General features: G+C 45.5%; 1 protein-coding gene across 2 annotated transcripts; it reads left to right on the top strand.

The window, feature by feature from the left end:
* Positions 1–592: 592 nt before the first annotated feature.
* IDNK (IDNK gluconokinase) lies at positions 593–13,075 on the top strand. 2 transcript variants are annotated; one of them, XM_048503968.1, is made up of 5 exons: positions 593–714; positions 8,106–8,136; positions 8,656–8,742; positions 11,609–11,652; positions 12,435–13,075. In XM_048503968.1, exons 3-5 carry the CDS (start codon positions 8,713–8,715, stop codon positions 12,796–12,798), a joined length of 438 nt encoding a protein of 145 aa, XP_048359925.1. In that variant the 5' UTR covers positions 593–714; positions 8,106–8,136; positions 8,656–8,712; the 3' UTR covers positions 12,799–13,075. The 2 variants fall into 2 exon arrangements, with proteins under 2 accessions (XP_048359925.1, XP_048359924.1); XM_048503967.1 differs by having other exon boundaries at positions 593–791.
* The last annotated feature ends 9,777 nt before the right edge of the window (positions 13,076–22,852 follow it).

Here is a 22,852-nt window from a genome sequence, read left to right as displayed (position 1 = left end):
GGCCCCACCCTGAACTCCCCCCTTAAAAAATCTATACCTATGTCACAGCTGTGCTTCAGCTTAGTTCAATGGATACAATGTTGAAAAATAACTGGGATTAATTTTTTTTAAAAAAAACCTCTGGGCCTAAATTTGCACCCATACATGCATGTTGGGACACAATCAGTGGCTAAACAAACAAAAAATGTTCTGCATGTGTTCAGGGCCATTCACACTCACATATAAACAACACATAAATCTTATGTTGTTTCTGTGTTGTATCGTTGAGTCTTAGGTTTACAGACTTCAGCTTGGGAAACTGCTGAATATTTGGGGCAGTGCCTGGGAAGGATGAAGTTTGATGAGGGGAGAGAGCTCAGTAGAGATGTGATGCTGTAAGTCCAGGCTCTGGGGCCCCCATTTTCTTCAAAGGAATTTATCTCTGTTGTCTAGAAATCAGTTGTAATTTCAGGAAAAATACTGGCTCCATTAGTCAGCTAGTGACCCTGGAATCAGTTAGCATGGCGAACTTTGGGACTTGGGGGTGGAAACCTCGGTGCAGATCCTTAGTGGTGTATCTAACTGGATGACAAGAGTCGTATTCTTTCAGGGAGACAACAGGCTATTAAGAAACAGCCAACGTTGAACTTTTCCCAGGAAGCTGCCTCGGGACAAGGGGAGGAACAACGCAGAGAGGGCTGAACGAAGGACGCCCAAGAAGAGCTGGGAACGAAGGTCAGGTGAACAGAAACGTTGGCCGGATTCCTGGACATGGCTCTACTGGTGGTCATGGGAGTGAGCGGCTCGGGAAAGTAGGTCCCCTCTGCGGCGCGATCGGTCGGGGACGGGTTCGCCCAGTCCGAAGCAGATCCCCTGGAGAGGGCGGAGCATAGACAAGGCTGACGCTCCCCCGAGCGACGCCTCCGCTCTAGCCAGCCATTGGGATCCCTGAGCGCCTCTGAGGAAGAGTGGGATCGTTTTCAAGGCCTGAGCTAAAGCGGGAAGGGGCTAGGGGGAAAGGGTGGGGGAAGGGAGTCTTACGTAGCGCGCTCTTGCTGCTGGCTATGGATGGCTTAGCAAGGTATAGGCTGGACCCCGTGAATTGTGCAGTTTCTTATGGTGTGGTGTGTAAAGATTACACATATATGTATGTTGCTAGATGTACCCTCGTCGGGAGGCTGGTGTTGAGACAACTGGGAACACAGACGCATGTGTGATCCTCACCCACGTGAAGAGCTGGTCAAGGTTTTTCACCTATGTCCTATATACCAACCAGAAGACAGCACACTTGTGAAAAAAATGTCACAGTAAAATGGTCCTGAACAGAATGATGACCAGTTATTCCAAGACCTACTCAGAAGCTAAGAAAAATCGGGGCGGGGGGGGGGGAACCCCTGGAGATTTGGGATGGATTTGAGTTAGGACTGCCTTCCTGAAAAGGTTACACATTTAAATTGTGAGATTAATTTCTATTCACAATCAGTTGCTGAAGCTGCTGTCCTCCCCCAGATCGTCCTCAGTTATGTAGCGAGAAAGACATCCTGTATACAGATGAGAATTCTCATTTATATAGCACCACTGGGGGGGGGGGGGGGTTGTGTGTGTGTGTGTGTACGTCTTCAGCACAGTTTTTCAATACTTTCTTCCCATACTCTCCATCACATTTTTGCTGTTCCTTATCCTTCTTCCTCATAGATTTATGTACTTATTTAAAACGTTTATTAATTGCCTTATAGATCAGTCATAGCCTGCTAATGAAGTTATTTTTGTTTGCTATTATCCCTACCTATTAATTTTAACCCCAGGAAATAGCCAAAATAAATATCTCTGACCTAGGATTGCCAAATATTTTTACTGATTGAAAATTTGCTCCTTTAACAGCAACAGAAATTATGGTTGTTCCAATGGTCCAGCTTTTCTTTGTCACTGTATCCCAATGATGGAAAATGCTGGATAACTTGAATTTCTGTGAGTCAGGAGCTGTCTAATGTAAGAAACAGAAACAATGGTGGACAAGACTTTCTTTGCCCCAAATCATGTTCCAGCCCTTGTGCTAGACAACTGGGCTGGACCAGAAGTGAGGCTAAGATTAGGTCTCTTCAGTATTGGATGAAGGACATGTCAGAGAATTCGACTTTAATTCCTGTTGGAAGATGCAGTCATCTGGTTGTAAAAAAAAAAGTTGGAGAATTAGGACAGCATTACTTAGTCAAATAAAATTATAGCCTTCACTCAAAGTTTGCTAAATACCACTGGTCTTCTAAATGCAGCAAAGATTTTATCATTTAATGAATGGAGGAACTTAATAGGTATGTGTTGGGTGTTGCTGCATTTTTGCCAATACAAAATGTCAAAAATAAACTGTAATACACGTAGTATCATAGGCTAACAGCACAAAATATTTTTTAGAATTTGTATGGAAAACACTTTTATTAGGACTCATAATATTGTAAATGCAGGTGATGCCAAGTGGATTGATGTATGCTCCCAGTAAATACAGCAAAGCAAGTTTTCTTTTTGCAGGTATCGTTGGGGATCCCCTGATATGAAAATTTAAACCCATACTCTATGAACAAAATCTTTGTGGGTGTGTTTAACACCCAAACATGCATGATAAAACATATGTAATACCCTGTTACCAAATATTACTTTGGAAGCGCTAGCCTATCTTTTATAGGCCACCTTATTTTAATTACATATCATACTTTTGTTTCACATGAATCATAGTTGGTAAACCAGTTTTGTGTAGGCGTATTCATTAAGTGTATTATGATAACCAAGCATTTCTCAATGAATAAGAGCAAGAAAGTGAGTTTCACAGCACTGACCTCTAGTACTGAGAATTGATGCAAAGGGTTTTATAAGTTTTCTGTATTGCAGTAGTGTAATAAGGGTGGGACTTGAGGGAGCTAGTGTCCTGGGCACCACTTGAGTAGGTCACATGGGGGTGCGTTAGGTGGGCCACCCCCTCTTTCTTGAGCAACTGCACTCCACCCAAACTCAAGAGGTGGAGTTTGGAGGCAGGCACGCAGTTGAATTTGGAACCCACTCTGAAGCTCCACCTCTGAAGGTCAGATGTACATTGGAATAAACTGGAGGGAAGTTCAACCTGGAGACTCCACAGTAAGTCATCTACCGTCAGTTAAGCTAAAAACTATTGGCTATCACAAATTATAACCATTTACAAATGCACTGACCTTTACAGATCAGGGCAAGATAAATAACATAGATGTATAGATAATTCAACATACAAATAAGGAATTTCCCTTGTACAAATTAAATGGATAAAATAATTTTCTTCATTGTAGCAGCAAAAGAAAGTTTGTACATCATAAATCTGTCTTACCATAATAATGATGCAACCCTGACCTGGGTAGGCCAGGCTAGCCTGATTCCATCAGATCTCAAAAGCTAAGAAGGGTAGGCTTTGGTTACTACTTAGCTGGGAGACCACTAGGTTTGTTATGCAGAGGAAGGCTTTGGAAAACCATCTCATTTAGTCTCTTGTTTAAAGAACCCTACTCGGTTGCCAGAAATCATCTATGGCATATTACACATACACAATTATTACACAAACACAATCACTTGGTCACTTGGAGCCTTAGAGAACCTCTCATCATCCTTTGCAAATGTAGCAAGAGATTTTACAAGACTTCTTACAATGCTATAATAGCTTCTCCATAGGTTTTCATTCTTGCCCAAGAGATTTCAAAAGCTCTTATACATAACACACTAGGATTTTCTTTCACTTTTCTCATGGAATACAGTGTGAAATATATTACAGACCTTTTAATAGTGGAGTATAATTTCTGCTTGCTGAAGCACATGATTGTGCCCAACTTCATAAGCTACATCTAAACAAAGATGGAATTCCTACTAGTCATTTTGTGGAAGTGGCTTCTCTTGACTTGTTGATACTGTGGTCCTAAGCAGACTTGTTCTTAATTTCTTAATAAACATATTACTTTGGGAAGTAAATAGTGGGGAAGCCTATAGCTAGGAATTATTTATGTGTGCTGAATATTCTGCAGATTGAAGAAAATTTTCTAAAGTACAGTAAAAATTGGAACAGAACTTTAGAAAATATGTTGAGTCAAGGTTAAAATGTGAATTCAAATTAGTTGCAAAAGGAATTTTTTATATTTTCTTTAGGAGGAGAGCATAAAACTACAAAAAGCACACAGAATCAGCAGCCCTTATATGTGAAAACCTGATAGCTCCCAGGTTTTGGAACCTGATGCTGGAACAGCCCCTTCCCCCCGGCATTTAGGAAAGGGAAATAAAATCCTATCAAAGTCATGCTTTACCTGCATAAGGGAGGACTTCCAGAATAATATGGAGAGCCAGGGTGATGTAGTGGATAGGAGTGGTGGACTATAATCTGGAGGCTCAGGTTTGATTTCCCACTTCTTCACATGAATGGCAGACTCTAATCTGGTGAACCAGATTTGTTTCCCCCCTTGTACACATGAAACCTGCTGGTGACTCTGAGCTAGTCACAGCTCTTCAGAACTCTCTCAGCCCCATTGACCTCACAAGGTGTCTGTTATGGGGAAAGGAAAGGAACAGTTTGTAAGCCCCCTTGAGTCTCCTTATATGAGAGAAAGGGGATACTAATCCAAACTCTTCTTCTTCTTCTGGAATACACATATTTTAATTATTTTAAGAGTCTGTTTCATTTTTAGCACTAAATCTATAGTACGTTATGTCTTGCACATAAAAAGTCTTTAATTGCTAATTGAAATTTGTTTTTAATCTTTAAATTTTGTATGCATAAGGTCCAGCTGACTTATAGTGAACCCTCATGGGATTTTCAAAGGAAGAGACCAACAAAGATAGTTTGCCATTGCTTTTAACTGACAACACCCCTGGCATTCCTTGGTGGTCTTCCATCTAAATACTAACCAGGACTGACCCTGCTTAGCTTCTGAGATCTGAGGAAATTGGGCTAGGTGATTTATAATTCTGCTATTGCTTGTAGATTAAAATATTTCACAGCTGAAGGTTTTGAATAAGGAGGTTTTAAATAAATGAACTTTTCACACAATTATTGGTATAGTCATAAACCCATTTGCAAATCTTTTAGGGGGAAATCTCTGTTGACATGTATGACAGAACTGTGATGAGTACATTTTGGTGCCACTTTGACCATGTCTATACAAAAGCCATATTGGCATCAAAAAAGGCCACAGATTCAGCCTGCCAGTTCTGGTTACATTTTCTTTCCTTTATGTGTATTTTAAATTCCAAATATATTTGTGCATGCTATTGAAGAAGGCAGCTCTGTAAGCGAAGAGCCTGTAACCCTGTTGAACCTCACACACGTTTAGAGTTTTGAAAAAGGGTAGTCAGTATCACTGCGAAATAGTTGCCATAGATAGAGCAAGCCAGATCACAAAATGACTATTAATAGACCCAGTTGCAACCAAATGAGAGTCCTTCCTGCAGATGTAAAGGTGATTATTCCAGAAGTCTTCTGTAACACCTTCTCCTTCAAGAAAGCTGAGGAAAGGCAGAACTGGCTTTACTTTGCTTTGGAGAAAAGATGCTGTATGGTTTCAGTTTCTACTGAAAGGAATGGTATCCAAAGGAGAGCTTCAAACCTCTGACCTTTCAAAATGCTAATTCTATTGTTGGGTGATAGAACACGCATCTAAATTAATTCTTCTCTTTTCATTTCAATTTACATTGAAGATTTTACGCTTGAAAAACTCATAGAGCAATTCATGGCAGGTCTTAACCCTCCCCCCCCCCCACCCCCAAAACCTTCCCCATAAGTTCTGCTAGCATGATTTTCCATTACATGTCTATCTGACAAAGTAGGCTGTGACTCAGAAAAGTTCATATAAAAATAACTGTTGTTGATCTTTAAGGTGCCACTGGACCTCTAATTTATTTCGCCTGTTCCTGAGTGATAACAATGTCTGTGTGTTTGGCCAAGCCTGCCTGGGAAGAACACTTTGTTAGTATAGTCAGCTTGTGGGAAACAATACAAAGCTTCTTTTGCTTCTGTTTCATTCAAGAGCCTTTAAATTTTATCTCCAAGATACAAGAAGCAAGCTGGCAGCAATAGACACATTGGTGGGCATTACAGAGCATGGGGTTGCTGCTGTAAACACACCCTAATGAGTATTATATTAACTTCTGTTTCACTGTCCCTTTTTTCCTGTCCCTTGGGATGACTTCATAACACACGTTTCGCAAACCACAAAGATACCCCTAAAAAGTAGCCATCTCCAGCTGCCCCAATGTTAAGATTACTTTCCATGGCGGTCATCATTCTTATCAAATGTTCCTGGTGGAGGTGTGGAGACTCTCAATGCTGTGATTGGTGAGGGGTTCACTCTTTACACTGAGGCTGTTTTTCACAGTATTTCTGCACTAAATACAATAGGTGAACAGCCCTATTTGTCCAGAGGTATCCCCCCTTTTCTGGTGCCCACCAAGTATTTTTAGAAAATAGGTGGGGCTTTTGCCCAGCAAGGCTTCTGACTGGACACTTGTGCAGATTTTTAAAAACATTATTTTGATAGCAGCCACCATGTCAGTGTAAGAATCCTCACTGTGTGACTGAAGATAAGCTGGGACAACCATTTTGTAGGCGGCTTCACCTCCTGCAGCAGACCTTTTATGACAGCCATTTTGTGGCTGTGCCAGTGCCCACAATGCTTTGTCAGAACATCAAAGGTGCCTGTAGGCACAAGAAGGTTGGGAACCTCTTCCTTAGTCATTGTTCAACTTGAAATAGTAAGCAATACACTTTTGACTTTCTATCCTATTTTTGTCACATCTGCCCTACAAGGAGTACAGTGTTTCTGATTTCTGCATAGATGTAGAGTCAAGAGTGCATCACAGTGTTCTTGCACCAGTTTTACAGCAGTTACCGCCAGTTATGGCCAGTCACATCTATCATAGTGAGCCAACTTTTTTGTTTCTGCTGGAAGCAGGACTGGCCCCACCTAGCTGGAAGATTGGGCAGAGATGAATGGATTTACCACTTGCTATAAACCAAGGAGCAGGCATTACTCCCTTTCTGTCTCCATATTCAGTCTTATCCTCTGCATCGAAATTATGCTGCCAGCCTCAAAGCTGTTTCTCATCAAATCAGTAGGCATGGAGGCCAGCATCTCCTCTTAAGAAACTACACATATCACTGTTTTTTGTTCTGTTTTTGAACCACAGTACAGTAGAAAGTTCTTGAGCACCAACTATTATGTTCTTGAGCACCAACAAATCTGTGCTCATGTACATTGTTCCTGATGCCCCCTTCCTTAGTTTATGATCATAACAACCTACCAAACCCTATTGGTTTAAAACTGGGGCTGATTCCGCATGGGCCAAAAACAGCAGTGTGAAAACGGTGTGAAAATGGTGTAAAAGGGTTTAAAACGGTGTAAAAGGGTTTATACTGTTTTCACACCGTTTTCTCACTGCTGTTTTGGGGCCATGCGGAATCAGCCAAAGATTGCCAGCTATCAATGAACATTAATGACAGTCAACTTACATCAATGTGAGTATCATAAGACTGCACTTTTACCTCGTACATGAAATGAAAATCTCTACTATTTCCTACTGGTAGGAAGTCACTCTTTCCAGATTGCAATATATAAAGCAAAGCACTTCCAAAAGCCAGATCTCTGCTCTATATAGGCATAACTGTCTATTTGGTCTGATGGGTTTACAGATGCCAGTCTCAGCACAGGATTGAGTTATGAAGGATTTCTAGTTTGGGCCTTGGGACAAATCCATAGCTGCCTGGTTGTCTGCAAGTCTCTCTGGGATTGTTGAATTTCAGAACTCTAACCACCAGCTCCTTTCATTGATCTGATGATACAGGAGAGCTTAACAATTCTACTTCTGTTATTACTGCCATGCTATGGCTACTGTCCATTAGCCAGCTGTCTCTACATATGTTCTATTCAAAAAGGAAAATAGTTACATAAAATCCCAAGCTACCTCAATACTTTAATTCTGACAATTACAGACCGAACAACTTGTAGGTTTCATTGATAATTTTTCCCTATATCATTATTTATTAAATGTATTTTTCCTCCAATGCCTTGTTTTTTAAATGTCGATTTTTGCTACAAAATTAAAATATACATTTATGTTGTATTGTTTTACAGATCCACTGTGGGCTCACTTCTGGCCAGTAAGGTACAGTTTATACTATATAGGTGTTGTATAGGTGTTTTTAATAGCCTTTCTGTGAGTGAGTGCTAAGGACACAACAACTGTGAGCCAAAGGCCATTTGCAACATGGGATCTTCATTTTATCCTGGAAATATGAGGTTTGTTTCACTGGCACTGTCAACTCGCTCTCTTGCTTTCAGGAGCACACTGCATTGTTCATCTTCTATTATGTTGGAGCAGCACCCAAAGGAAGCAATGTGAAGCCCACTTTTTATTGCATGTGAATCTTATCAGTTTATATAGATGGTCTTTCGTTTCATCACTGAATCAGGCACATAAAGTGCACTTTTGACTTAAAAAACAAAACACAGTCATACCATCTATTATAGACTGTTTCATCTTTTTAATTACATAATTTACTTTTCTGAGAAATGTAATCATGTAAATGGTGACTCATTTTGTGACAAAGCAAGTATTTGTATTTGCTGAGTTTTGTTGCTGCTGTACTTGCCTGTTTAATCCATAACTGTATTTCCTATTTAGTTGGGATGGAAATTCTATGATGGGGATGACTATCATCCAGAAGAAAATAAAAAGAAAATGGCACAAGGAATCCCTCTGAATGATCAGGTATCACATACCCTTCAGAAACCAAAGAACTCTTCTAAATATTGAGCACATTTATTTTCTAAAAGGTTCCAAGCTAACAAAATACCCACTGACTTGATTTGTTCTTGCACTTGTAATAATAGTTGATGTGCAGGACTCACCTGCTATTTGCTACAGCTCAAAAGCTGCTAAAGGCTAACTGTAGGCGTTCATGCCAAAGCAGGCAAACCTAACGTATGTATATACGGTGTTGAGAAGGCTCTGAGATTGTACCCCATGATAAGGACTTTAGACCAGCCTTTCCTTGGGATAGTTCTTCTTTAGATGAGAAAACCTTAAATATTTACAATGTGCTTACACCTGTCAATATGTAACTTATTGGTAACTTAAAGAAGCATTGTGGAGGCCTAAGTTGCTGTTGAAAGCCAGCATGGTGTAGCGGTTAACAGTAGCAGCCTGTAATCTGGAGAACTGGGTTTGATTCCCTAGTCTTCCACATGAAGCCTGCTGGATGACCTTGGGCAAGTTCCAGTTCTCTCAGAACTCTGTCAACCTATGCAGAGGCAGACAATGGCAATCCACCTCTGAATGTCTCTTGCCTTCAAAACCCTAGCCTAGGGAGTCACCATAAGCCTTGCTGTAGATTCATCACCTATTTGAAGAAGAGAGTTTGGAAGAAGAGTTTGGATTTATATCCCCCTCTCTCTCCTGTAGGAGACTCAAAGGGGCTTACAATCTCCTTGCCCTTCCCCCCTCACAACAAACACCCTGTGAGGTAGGTGGGGCTGAGAGAGCTCCGAAAAGCTGTGACTAGCCTAAGGTCACCCAGCTGGCGTGTGTGGGAGTGCACAGGCTAGTCTGAATTCCCCAGATAAGCCTCCACAACTCAAGTGGCAGAGCTGGGAATCAAACCCGGTTCCTCCAGATTTGCAGAGAATCCTAAATTCCCCCCTTCCCTGCTCGCACACAAGTACAGACAGCAAAGTGCGGCATGGAAGGGAGTCTCTGTATGCCTCTTAAATTCCCATCCACTTTTCTTCCATGCCTTTGTAAGGTACTTGTGCTCTTGCAGATTGTTGGAGTGTCAAGTGGACTGGGCCTTATGTTTCTGTAAAGTTAACTATATTACTGAATTTGAACTGGCAAGCCACAAGTATAATCTAGCCCAAATTAGGCATGCTAATGTGCTTTCAAAGGGACACAAATTTACTCATTTCCACTGAAATCATTAGAACTTTAAAGTGATTAATTATGGTTGGTTGGTGCCCCATTGCAAAACAATTTCTTTTGCTTGTAGCACAGACTCAGTTACTCTTCAAACTCGTGTAACCCTAAGGAAGTAAATTTAAAAGACAAGGGGGAAAATCTTCATATTCATTTCCTAAGACTACATGTTCAGTTTAATAGACTACATGTTCAGCTTAATCCTTTGGGCACCACTGGGGCCACTCCACCAGAAGTTGTCTGCTAATTGCCCCTTTTGGAGTACTTTTCCCAACACCAATTTCAGTATTATGAGAAACAGCTTGCTGTGAATTTTATGTGCACATCTCCAATTCCCTTTATCCCTGTTACCTCATTTTACAGACTTATGTGAATTGTTATGAGTACTGCCTATTACTCCACAAAGACAAGCTGATAAGAACCCCTCAACAATAGCATAAAATTAAACAAAACATTTTTGCTTGATGACTGGAGCCTGTGAAATCCGTTAGAGAAGAATATAAGAAAACACTGCACTTGCCTTTTTAAAGGAAATTACAACTGTCAATTTTTGCACATGCCAGTCAAAAAGTCTACTCTTCTTACACCATGCTTCAAGCAAATTAAATCTTGCAGCCATTTGTCATAGATGGAAATGCTGCTTATCCTGACTGCCTCTTATAATGAACAAAACCTTTTTTTTGTAATAAGCAGAAGAGTTGGTTTTTATACCCCACTTTTCTCTACCTTTCTCTACCAAAGCTCCTTGCCTTCCCCTCCCCACAACAGACACAGTGTGAAATAGATATAAGAGAGTTCTGAAAGAACTGTGACTAGCCCAAGGTCACCCAACAGGCTTCATGTGTAAAAGTGGGGAAACAAACCTGTTTCCACAGATTAGAGTCTGCTGCTCATCTGAAGGAGTGCACCATATTGTTTTATTTGTGAAAAACCTTTTTCATAAGCGTATGTCTATAGTAATGTCCTGCTAAAACCAATGATATGGAACTGAAAGCTTGTTGGAAATGGGAGAGTGCTTTGTCATGACTATAGAGTTTCCCATCTTCTTCCCAACATAGCCATCCTATCAGGTTCCCAAACAGTGTTCCATGGAGCACCTGGTGCTCCGTGAAGCATCTCCAAGTGCTCTGCAAAGAGTTTGGAATAAATGTCAAAATTGTGAATTTGTGCAGCCATGAACTGTGTATAGGTAAGTATTGGGTAGAAAGTATTTAGCTCCTGCAGCATGCTGTGAAGCAGTGTAGATAGCAAATATTATAGACTGAAGTGTATGCTATATATATGTTGCAAAACTGACAACTTGAAAAATACAGTTAGATAAAAACAGCCAAGAATGCACATACGTGCCTTTTGCATAAGGGCTCCATGATGAATTTGTCTCCTGAAAAGTGTTCCACAACTCAAAAAGTGTTCCACGACTCAGAATCATCTTGAATGCATTTGCCATACTTATTTGAATCCAGTGCATTCACAGGCAGAAATTATTTTCTTGCTAGGAAGAACTATTAAAACTAATGGGCTAGGATGATTTGAAATTGCTAGCAGCGTGACAATGCCATGAGGATTTTCTGGAGAAAAAATTGAAAACCTCCTGTAAATGGTACCATTTATTGTTTTCGGTGTACTGAAGCTCGCTTGCTCTTTTTTTTCTTCCTTTTTTCAGGACAGGATTCCATGGCTGTGTCACTTACATGATATGTTAATGAGGTAAGAGGATGTTTGACTTGCAGCATAAGGACTTATAATCATTGTTTTATGAATTCTACAACTGTTCAAACAAGCAACAATTGATAGTGAGCAAAGAACCCAAAATTCGAAGAATCACAATTAAAAATAAATAAATAAAAAGCTAGTTTCTAGTCCCTCTGACTGTATTCCAAAGGCATGAAATTTATGAAGGCAATGCCTTGTGAAACATTATCAGTGGGAGAACAGGTGTTAGGGCTGTTCTAGATTTCTAGTAGTTGGGAGTCATATGTTCAGTGTCATTCATTGTCTCTTCCAATGTCTAGCAGAAACCAAACCTATACAGATCTTACAGCAAATAAGGGCTGAAATGTAAATTCAAAAGAACAGGTCAACTCAGAATGGAAGTAGGGCATTATATGCATGTGATTCTTCTTGCTCCATTAAAAAAAATCTGCCCAACAAAGTCTGGCTCATTCCGCACACGCAAAATAATGCACTTTCAAGCTGCTTTCACAACTGTTTTTGCCATTCCGCACAGCTTCAAAGAGCCCTGAAAGCAGCTTGAAAGTGCATTATTCTGCGTGTGCGGAATGAGCCTCTGTAAGGGGAGGAGCTCTAGTCCAGCCTCCTTTTCATTGTATTTTTCTATGCACAAGAACTGCTTGCTTTGGCAAATGTTCAGAGACACCACCTGTACTCCAGAGTGGTGTAGTCCAAAGTCAGTCTCCTGAACTGCAAGCATGTGACAGAAAGTAATTCTACTAAATTGGATAGATAATGACAATGTTTTCTCTTTCTAGGGAGCACGCCTCTGGGCAAAACACAATTTTAGCCTGTTCAGCTCTGAAAAAAATGTACAGGTGCCTTTTAGAATATGGAGAGGCAGGGATCAATTGTGAGAATTCAAGTAGCCAGCTGGAAGAACAAAAGGAGCCTGCGTCCCGAAAAATCCTTTTTATCCACTTAGATGCACCTATGGACCTCATTGCTCAGCGCTTGGCAAAAAGGAGGGGCCACTTTATGCCACCTGAGCTACTACAATCTCAGTTTGATGCTCTTGAAGCTCCGTCAGCACCAGAAAATTTTATCACTGTCAGTGTGGAAAAGCCTGTTTCAGAAACAGTATCTGTAATTGAAGAATATGTTAGAAACAGGTATGGATAGTTTGCGTCAGATTGGTTCCTGGTTTACAGGACAAGCTCAAACAATGTTGTCCTTCAGAGTTGCTTTCTTATCACTGAACAGTACATATTAACTTTATTGTGCTTATGAAATGACAAGAATGCTGCTTAGTTGCAACATATTTTTCACTTTTTGCTTTTATGTAAACTGGATTTAGGTGAGAGTTCTTACAGCGTTATTATTGCCCTAATATTCCAGTGGATTATGTTAGAAAATGCCATTGAAAAATCTGGAAAACACAATTAAAGATGGAACCATAGAAGTTCCAGAGCTTATGGTGAAGTCTTCTAACAGAGCAGTCCTATCCTCCAGTTGCCTCTGGACAGATGTAGCATTGTTCCTAACTCCCTCTTCCTTTTGACAACTAAAATTTAGTGGCACTAAGTTAGCATGAAAACATATGTACAAGTGTGGCAGCTGAGAGGAGGGATTCCTGTCCTGCAGCTGGAAAAAAATGGGGAAGAGAAGGCTGGAAGTCTCTTAAACCAGAGGAAGGGAACATCAAATCACAGTACATTGCCACTATCCATGAGCCTTTTAAATATGCAGATGTAATATGGAAACAACCTGTAATATGTGTCAAAACCTTGAGAGAAGGAGATGCACGAACTCCTCAAAAGAGCCATGCAGAAAATAGTTATCTCATGTCATCTCAACTGTGGTGTTGCTGAGCAGTTTCAGAGCATGTACAGAGTACAGAGAAAAAACAAAGAAGTTTTGAGATACAAAACGAAATGAGTATTCAAAGTGTTAAAATGAATTGAAACTATATTTCTGAATTGGGGATCGAGTAATCATTATGCAAATTTCACCCAAAAGCAAACATGAAGTAAGATTAAACAGTCATCTAGCTTGTTACATTCCTAACTCTCTCCTGGTTCTCCAGAATTTCCCTCCAGAGTCCTCTTCGTTAGATCAAAGTAGTCCATGATTGAAATGACATATCCTTTTGAAGTCACACAACAGAAGGATGTTCTCAGCGCATTGCTACCATTTTAAAACCTAAACACCACATTATGGCTTATTTTTCCAATGTTAAAGTTCTTAATAGTGCAACTTTCATGGTCTGAAACCCTCCCCATCTTTCTAATCTGTGGACCCTTGCTGTGCTGATCAACTAGGTGTATGGCCAGTCTTTATGCTGTAGCCAGACCCAGTTTACTTTTTACAAGTACACACAGAAGTGATTTTGAGGGGAGAAAGTTTAACAGAATGATTTCTAGACCTCCACATGACGTCCTTGTTCTGCCAAGAGGCTGGTCCTACCAGCATAACCCATATGCTGAAGGACAGCGCCAGCTTGGGAGAATGGAGTGGAATTTGGGGCATGGTAAAGGAGCAGCAGAGTTGTTTGGAATTCTGTGCTTTCTCAGAGGTTGTAACTATCCCTCACAACAGCATAATGTTGCAGCCACAGAATATGCTATAAAATAAAAAGCTCCCATTGGAGTCAGTCTCCCAGAGGGAGATCCTGCCAAACGTAGGTATAGATTTTTTTAATGGGGTGGGTTTGATGACTGAGGGCTTTCCGGCTGCTCCATTCCATACATTATTTCAAGTGAGCCAGACATGTAATGGGAGCCGTTTGAACCTGAGAAAACCCCCCCCCAACCTTACCTACGTCCCTGCCAAACTGTCCCCTCCTACCTCTCAGAGGATACAATACTGACTAAGCCTGTAGCAATCATGGCAGGCTACCAGGAGTATGCAAGATCCAGCTATGAAACACAGTAGACAGTGTCCCTCACCAAGGACCACTGATAAATCAAGGGCAACAATTTGTTTTCGTGGAACTTTGCCTTAGCTCTCTTCCCAGTCCCACTGTTGCAACCAGGGTGTCAAGAAACCACATACAAGCATGCTAGGAAATCATGCCTCAGATTCCCTAAGTCTCTTCCATTTCACCCCAGTGCATTCTAACATATGAAGTGCTCAAACATCCTTGATCACGGTTCATATCCTACTCCCACTTTGAAGTATCGGGAAAGTATGCTTCTGTACTCAGTTTCAACAGCAGTGTGCCCCGCACACAGTAAACATAAACTGTGCAGAAAAAAGACCACAATGAACTTTTCCAAATGCAGTCACTTTCACGCCCAGTGAAGGCAATCAGGATCACAGGAGCTACTATGCACAACACATTGTGTTGTGGGCAAGCATTTATGACTTCGCTTTTTTTGCAAGACAATGCCCCCCTCTCCAACTCCAGTGATGAGGGTGACTTTACCTTTCAAATACACTGCCGAAACTAAGTTGGCTGCACCAGTCCTGCACAGCTGCCAAAAATGTTGTGATACAGTGAAAGTTGTGGCTAACTGGAAACATAAACACCTATTTCCCTTAGGTGTGTAACAGGAAGCAAGCAAACCAGGAGGCCAATGGATCACCCAGCAGAACTGACACTCTGCCACTTAGGCATGGCCTTCACTCTTGGAGCAGCAGCAAGGGATGGGAGTTGCAGCAACGGAAGACTCAGCTGGTTTCCCAATTATTGTTAGGATTAACCCAGCAGTTGGGACATAATGAGGCTGGAACCCACAGAAACGCTTCAATGTTAATGTTTCTCCTCTGCAGCAGCCTGCTTCTTGTCCTAAAAAGGGAGGAAGGGGGAAAAATCTATTTCACCTACTCCATCCATGTGCTTTTGCACAGGATTCCACCCACTGAGTTGGTGGTTTACAACAGTGTTACTTTGGTTCCCTAGCTAAACAAATATATACCGAATCTGTCCTCTACTTAGCTTTACAGCTGCATAAGACCTGGTTTTAGTCTACGTGACGAGGTCCATTCTAGGAGGCATGATATGGATTATGTGGCACTGGAAGAGTAAAAAGGCTACAAAAGCATGTGGTATCTGTTCCAGGTGTGTGGCCAGGATGATTTGGAGCAGAGGACCTTGAGTCTACATCGCCATATCTCCATTTGAAGATGTGGAGCCCATGCCTTTTACTACAGATTGTGCTTTCCTTTCCCGCAGAACTTAATCGCGTCCCAGGCTTCAGCCTGGGACGACATTGCAGGGGGGGAGGAAGGAATGCAAACCTCTCCCCCGCCGGCGGGCTGAGCCTGTCACGTGGCCGGGTACCAGCACGTGACAAGGGCTTCAGAGCAGCCTATATAAGGGCTGCGTCGGCGGGGTCCGGCCTCTTTTCGAGGCCGGCAGGTTTGAAACGACCTTGATTAGAGCTGGGCGAATTTAGCTGGGCGACCATCCCCCCCCCCCTTAACTCGCCGGGAGAGCACGGCCCGTTGTTCGGCTGTTTGCAACAGCCTCGACGATCGGCAGGGCGTCCAAAACAGCTGAGCGGGCGTTCCTCCTGCCTTTTGGTGGCCGTGCGGCTCTGCGGCTGCCGGGGCTTCTGCCGGCCGTCGGCTCGGCGGCTCCTCTTGCACGAGCGTTTCTGCGCTTGTGTGGCCTTACGACTGCTCTGCCCGGCGGATCGAGCGCTTTGGCAAGTCGTCAACTGACGGGTCGGCTGCCGAGTCGGCTGGGGTGCGGGGTTTTTTCTGCTCTCCCTTCCCCCACCCGTGTGCGTTTGACAGGCCCGGGGAGCCGGGCTTCAGGCGGGCAAAGCTTCTGGCCTTAGAGACGGTCGCGCGGGAGAGGAGCAGCGGCCATTTTGTTTACATTTAACCGCGCACCTCTCCTCGCCTTTTCTTCCTTTTGGGGTTCATAGCGGGCCAGTGAGGCAAGGCCGGCTTGAAGCTGTCCTGGCTGCGGTCCGGGGGGCTTAGACGAGGTGATTAGTGGGGAGGCTTCGCCTGTTCAACTTTAGCACCCATAATCAGAGTTTGCAATTTCTTTTTAGCGGCCATTTTAGGCGAGTGGGAGTGAAGAGACGACGGCCATTTTGGCAGCGTCATCTTCAGTGGGCCTGCTGTCCGTAGGCCATTCGAGGCATCACGAGCCTTGCCTTGGGTCGAGTGGCAGGTGGCAGTAATCGGAGGTAGTGATTTTCTGTGCCACCACTTTGTGCCACTTGGCTTCTTAGGATTTTATTGGCAACAATTTTATTATAGGATTTTGAAACCAACAAACAAACAAACGAACAAAAACATCTTTAATTTTACAACTTTTATTTGTTGATAGTAATAGTAGAGTTCAGACCATGGCTCCTCTCCCGCGCGACCATCTCTAAGGCCAGAAGCTTTGCCCGCCTGAAGCCCGGCTCCCCGGGCCTGTCAAACGCACACGGGCGGGGGAAGGGAGAGCAGACTCAGGATAGGGGAAGGGCATCAAGCCAGGGGCAGGGAGCACCAACCCCAGGGGTCATCCCAGGGGCCATCCAAGGTGCCGAGTTGGGAATGCCCCAGCCGAGCAGGGAGATGCCCGCTACTAGTGGGCAATCAGGACCGCCTGCCACCTCTGCCAGTGCAAGGAGGCTGGATGCACCCGCAGAACTTCTGCCTGAACTAGCAGGCACGGGGAGCGAGCTTAATGTGGGGCCACGGGCGCAAACAACGCCTGGCACTCCAGGATCGGCTCGGCCTCCGTCCGCAAGGAGTGGGGTAAACAATCCCACAGGTTTCATGACTTCTATTGCTCAAAGTGGGATGCCCACGCCGACAAGCCCCTTTCTCATGCCATGTCCGTACCCATATGCTCCTTATATGGGCTTGAACATGAATCCAGGCATGGGATGGCCAGGTCAATTTGCTCCCTCCCCCGGTTTTGGTCAATGGCCGGGTGGTGTTTTAGGGAGCCAGCAGGTACCCTCTTGCTCTTGGTCTCCACAAGGGCACAATTCCCCAGTACCCCTCTTTGGAGGGAATCAGGTACAACAGAGTCTGGGCTCCTTCTTACCCCCGTTTGCGGGGACTCAGGTACAACAGAGCGTTGGCTCTTCGGTCCCTACAGTCACAGGGACGCGGGGTCAGCAGAGCTTGGGTTCCCCTCTCCCTATTTTGGCGGGGACTCAGGTTCAGCAGAGCTTGGGTCCCTCTGTACCTCCGTGTGTGGGGACTCAAGTTCAGCAGGGCTTGGGTTACCAGGCACCTTTGGGCAGTTCGGACCCTCCGGTGGCAGCGGGCCCCTTAGTGCAGGGTCCAGAGTTGGCAGGCCCTTCCAACCAGACGGGAAGGGCACGAGCCAGAGCAAGACGCAGAGGGAAGAAGGCCTCTCGTCGTTCTCATCGTTCCCCTAGTTCATCCTCATCGGGTGAGTCGACGGATGAGGATTCCGCCCAGGCAGCGGGGGATTATTGGGAGCGAGGGGAAAAGGTGCCAGCTCTTCCTCATTGGATCATGCAAAGGAGGAAAGGGGACCTTGCTGTAGCGGACAGTGCAGGGAATTCAGAGTTGGCGGCTTTCTGCTCAGCTTGGGATCCAGGAGACCCTCCTGGCTCCCATATGCCGAGAAAACTGAGAGAAAGAGCCCTGGACGGCTACTACGTGGACCTCTTCACGGTTTTGCGGCCGGAAGAGGATCCTGAGGAGTCCGGTTCCCGTTCGGCCAGAAAGAAAAGGGAACGCCCGGAAAGAGCCGAGCGTTCTTTTGACAACTGGTCAAAAGGGTTTGCGGAGTATATGGCACTTATTGGAGCCGCCTACCCTCTAAGGGCCTGGCACCTGGCTGCTCACTGGGCCAACGTTTTGAAAGCCCGATCCCTCTCGGGGGACGCAGCGGCCTTGAAGTATGATGAAGCATTTCGAAAGAGTGCTTCACATCGCCCAGGCCGCAGGTGGGACATAATCCACGACCAAACGTGGATGACAAATGTGGTTTAGGTCACCCCTGCTAGTGGGGAAGGGCTGAAGAAGAAAGGGGTTAGCCAGCGAGACCCGCCACGTCACGCCTGCTGGGCTTTTAATCAAGGCTCTTGTAGGAAAGATAAGTGCAGGTTTGAGCACTCTTGCTCTAGATGCTTCGGGGCTCACACCAGGATACAGTGCCCTCAACTGGCGCGGCCTCCCTTTCGACGTGGCCGGAACCCTGGCTCCGGCGGCGCTAAGAAGGACGGTGGCGGCCAGGGAGGATCCTTCCCCGCCCAGAAGGCCTGAAGTCCCGGAGGTCCTACAGAGTCTCGCCCCCACCCCGGTGCGTGTGCAACTTTTAGCCCAGTGGCTGGACAGGTACCCGCGTCGGGAAGACGCATTATACTTGAAGGAGGGATTCCAATGGGGTTTCCACATTCCTTTTTTGGGGAACAGGGAGGCAACATTAGCTCCCAACTTAAAATCAGCCAGGGAATTGCCTGCAGTAGTGGCCGCCAAAATTTCAAAAGAATGCCTGGCGGGCAGGATCGCAGGCCCCTTTGCTGAGCCTCCGTTACCCAACCTCAGGGTTTCCCCCATCAGGGTGGTCCCCAAAAAGACCCCCGGGGAGTACAGAATGATACAACACTTGTCCTACCCCGCAGGGGGGTCGGTAAATGACTTTATCGACCCAGGCATCTGCTCTGTTCGGTACGCCACCTTGGATGAGGCAGTGAGTCTCATCCGGGAGGTGGGAACAGCATCAAGGTTAGCGAAATGTGATATACAGTCAGCTTTTCGGCTGCTGCCTATACACCCCAGGGACTTCGAACTCTTAGGTTTTCAATTTGACGGACGATGGTATGTCGATAAATGCATGCCCATGGGCTGTTCGATAGCTTGCGCAGCTTTTGAAAAATTTAGCACCTTTTTGGAATGGGCAATCAGAGATCGCATGCCATCGGCAAAAGTTACTCATTACCTTGATGATTTTTTATTTGTAGGCGCAGCAGACACTGGTGACTGTGCAGCGATGTTGTCAGCATTTCAGGACTTAGCGGCAGAGTTGGGAGTTCCTTTGGCGGCCGACAAGACTGAAGGGCCTGTGTCTTGCTTAACCTACTTAGGAATTCAGTTAGACACAATAGCAGGAACGTCTTCCCTGCCCCTTGATAAGCTGACGGCGTTGCGCACATTGATTAGTGAAATCTCTGCAAAAAGGAAGTGCAGACTGCAGGAAATACAGTCCCTGCTTGGGCACCTTAATTTTGCCTGCAGGGTGGTCTCCCCTGGAAGGGCCTTTTGTTCCCGTCTTGCCAGGTCCATGGCAGGCTACTCAGTTCCCCACCATCACATCAGGGTGACTTCGGGTTTGCGGCAAGACCTAAGGGTTTGGTTAAGTTTTCTTGAAAACTATAATGGGGTTTCAATTTGGCAAGTGCCTTGGGAGCTGCAAGAAAGTTTTCAAGTTCACACTGATGCAGCTGGCTCTATAGGTTTTGGTATTTATTTTAGGGGCCAGTGGTGTGCAGGGGAATGGCCATCAGCGTGGAATCAGACAGGAATTTTGCGGGACATGACTTTCCTGGAGTTGTTCCCTCTGGTGGCTGCGGTTCACATCTGGAAGGATGTGTTTCGCGACCACACAGTTAAGTTCTGGTGTGACAACCAGGCTGTTGTCAGGGTGGTAAACCGGCAGTCCAGCCGGTCAGAGCGTGTAATGCGGCTAGTACGGGAATTCGTGTTGGTTTGCCTGTCTAACAACATCTCTTTTAAAGCTGTTTTTCTGCCAGGTATAAATAACAACATTGCTGACGCCTTGTCTCGTCATCAGGTCAGCCGCTTTCGCTCCCTAGCTCCCGAAGCCAGCCAGTTTCCGGAGAAGTGTCCAGACCATCTGTGGCGTCTTGGAGGCAGTCCATAGCCGAAGGTGTCTTGCAGTCACTGGCCCCAGCTACACGTCGCGCGTATGAAGGGGCCCTGAGCACCTTTTTTGCATTTGCAGCTTCCATCGGCGAACCGGTGCGGCAAGGGTTTGCCAAGGATTTGGTTCTCCGGTATCTGGTGGAATTGAGGGACCGTCGAATGGCTGCCAGAACTATTAAGGTCCATTTGGTGGCCATTTCCTTTTTCAGCCAGGCTCTGGGGATCACCGACCACTCCCGGTCCTTTGAAGCTAGAAGAGCGGTGGCCGGGTGGCAGCGCGCTTCCCCCAGGCCACAAGATAGTAGGCGTCCCGTCACCAGGGAGCTCTTAGGGACTCTAATCAATGCTACAGAAACAGTATGTGACTCTGCTTATGAGGCTGCACTATTTCAAGCCTTATTTACTGTGGCCTTTTATGGGGCCTTTCGGTGTAGCGAATTAGTTGCTCCGTCCACCACATCATCGGCCCCTAAGGGTTTACAAAGAGTTGATGTTTCCATGGCCGATGGGAGCCTACTTATATGGTTGGCGGGGTCCAAGACTGACCAGCGGCGTCGAGGAACCAGAGTGACTTTGGCCCCTTCCCCACCAGGGTCTCCCTGCCCGGTGGCACACATGGCTGCATTTTTGGCCGTTCGTCCCGAAGGGCAGGGTCCACTGTTCATCCATAGTGATTGATTGGCAGTGTCCAGATACTAAATTTACAGCGGTTCTGCGGCATTGCTTACAGTTTGTGGGCCTCCCCGCCGAACAGTTTGGTTCCCACTCCTTTCGAATCGGAGCGGCAACCACGGCCTCTCAGGAAGGACACTCTGCAACTGAGATTCAGGCTTTAGGCCGCTGGAGGTCTCTAGCCTATCGTGTTTATGTCCGGCCTCACCTTTCGCTGTAACTTTGTTCTCTTTATAGTTCCGGTGGCCTGTCGGTACCAAGTTTGGCTGGTTGGTCACAGTATTGTGCACTGGGCGGGGCGCTATGCGAAGAAATCCGGCTGGGGAGAACATCTGGGCCTGGACACCTCTGCGGATATTCGCTGGCTGGCGAGACGAGGCATGATGTGGCCTGCTCTGCTTCTCCGGTTGCGGAACTCCGTCCTGCAATTTGGCTTCCCTGATGCAGTTTTGATTCAACTTGGGGAAAATGACATTCCGGCCTCTAAAGGGGTGGCGTTGCAGAACTCCATGAGGGACGACTTGATGCTGCTCCACCGTAAGATGCCGAAGACCAAACTGTTCTGGTCGTGCTTACTAGAGCGCAGGACTTGGAGGAACGCTGTGGCTCCGGCCAGGGTTAACAAAACCAGGTCTAAACTGTGTCGGTCCGCGGCCCGGCTGGTACTGAGCATGGGGGGGGGGATGTTATTCCCCATGTTGATCTATCTCATGCTCTGCCAGCATTGTTTTTGCCCGATGGAGTCCACTTATCGGATTGGGGCCAGGACATCTGGTTGCATGATGTCCGCCATGCTCTGCTGCAGTGGCTTCGCGGCCCGCACCGAGACGGCTGAAATCCGTATGCTTGGATGCAGTGCTTTGCGGCACGCACTGAGCTGTGGGACTCTGGGCTGCTGAAGCTGGGGCGGGAGCTGTTTGTTTAACAGCTCGGTGGCGGAGGGCATAAGAGCACATCCTATTTGGGGAAGGCAGTAGCTTGCGTGCCAGACCTTCCCCACCTTGGGGGCCTCCATATGAGGTCCGTGGTGGCGATAGAGCTCTGGTAAGCAAAGCCTTGGGGCCGCGCTGAGAGCTCGCTGCCCGGCAGGGAGGGGTGTCACAAATTGGATTTGCGTCCATGTGGCACCTAGTAACTTCCTGTTCCAGTTCCCTCAGGGGATATTCCGGACAGGGGTTCTGTCCGAAGGGCCTAAGGGGTCAGCTTGGGCTGCCCTATAACCAGGTTCAGCGGTTTGCTGCCTGGGGGCCAGGATGTGCTCTGATATGCTCGCCCAGCTTCAAGGTTTGGTTATGTTAAATAAAATTTGGGCTGCGGCCGATTTATTTCCAATAAGTATGTGTTAGTGTATTGATTGGAATGAGTCTCCACACATCCCCATGCAATGGGCAGTTTACAGAAGTGACTGTTGCAAGGTCGTGTAGCTTGTTTTTCACTGTACATTTGTACCCCCCAGAAAAATGTTTCTTTCCATCAGCACAGCAAACCACGCATAAAATTAGAAGAATTTATCTCTTCGAGTGTTATTATCACAAAGGAGCTCATCCACTTCAGCTGAGTTACCTCTAAGTTCTTCATGCAGTCCCCACTAGTTTCAAGTGCACTAATGTAGCTCCTTGCGGAGAGGGAAACTGTTGAAGTTTGTTCTCCAGTTTCCTGGGGATGTGGTATTGGGTCAAGTGATGTCACCAACCACAGCAGCCATTGCCTTATATGAAGTAGTGCCTTCCATGAAAGGAGCACC

This window comes from Sphaerodactylus townsendi, linkage group LG07 (assembly GCF_021028975.2).
Source record: "Sphaerodactylus townsendi isolate TG3544 linkage group LG07, MPM_Stown_v2.3, whole genome shotgun sequence".
NCBI classification, from domain to species: domain Eukaryota; kingdom Metazoa; phylum Chordata; class Lepidosauria; order Squamata; family Sphaerodactylidae; genus Sphaerodactylus; species Sphaerodactylus townsendi.
Note: the sequence above shows the minus strand (reverse complement) of the source record. Positions and strands in the feature narration are given on the sequence as shown.

What these genes read in the sequence shown, in the direction of transcription:
- IDNK (XM_048503967.1), top strand. Translation starts at nt 751, where the DNA reads ATGGCTCTACTGGTGGTCATGGGAGTGAGCGGCTCGGGAAA. An exon ending in GAATCCCTCTGAATGATCAG is followed by an intron (nt 8,743 to 11,608) that starts GTATCACATACC and finishes TCCTTTTTTCAG; the next exon opens with GACAGGATTCCATGGCTGTG. An exon ending in TTACATGATATGTTAATGAG is followed by an intron (nt 11,653 to 12,434) that starts GTAAGAGGATGT and finishes TTCTCTTTCTAG; the next exon opens with GGAGCACGCCTCTGGGCAAA.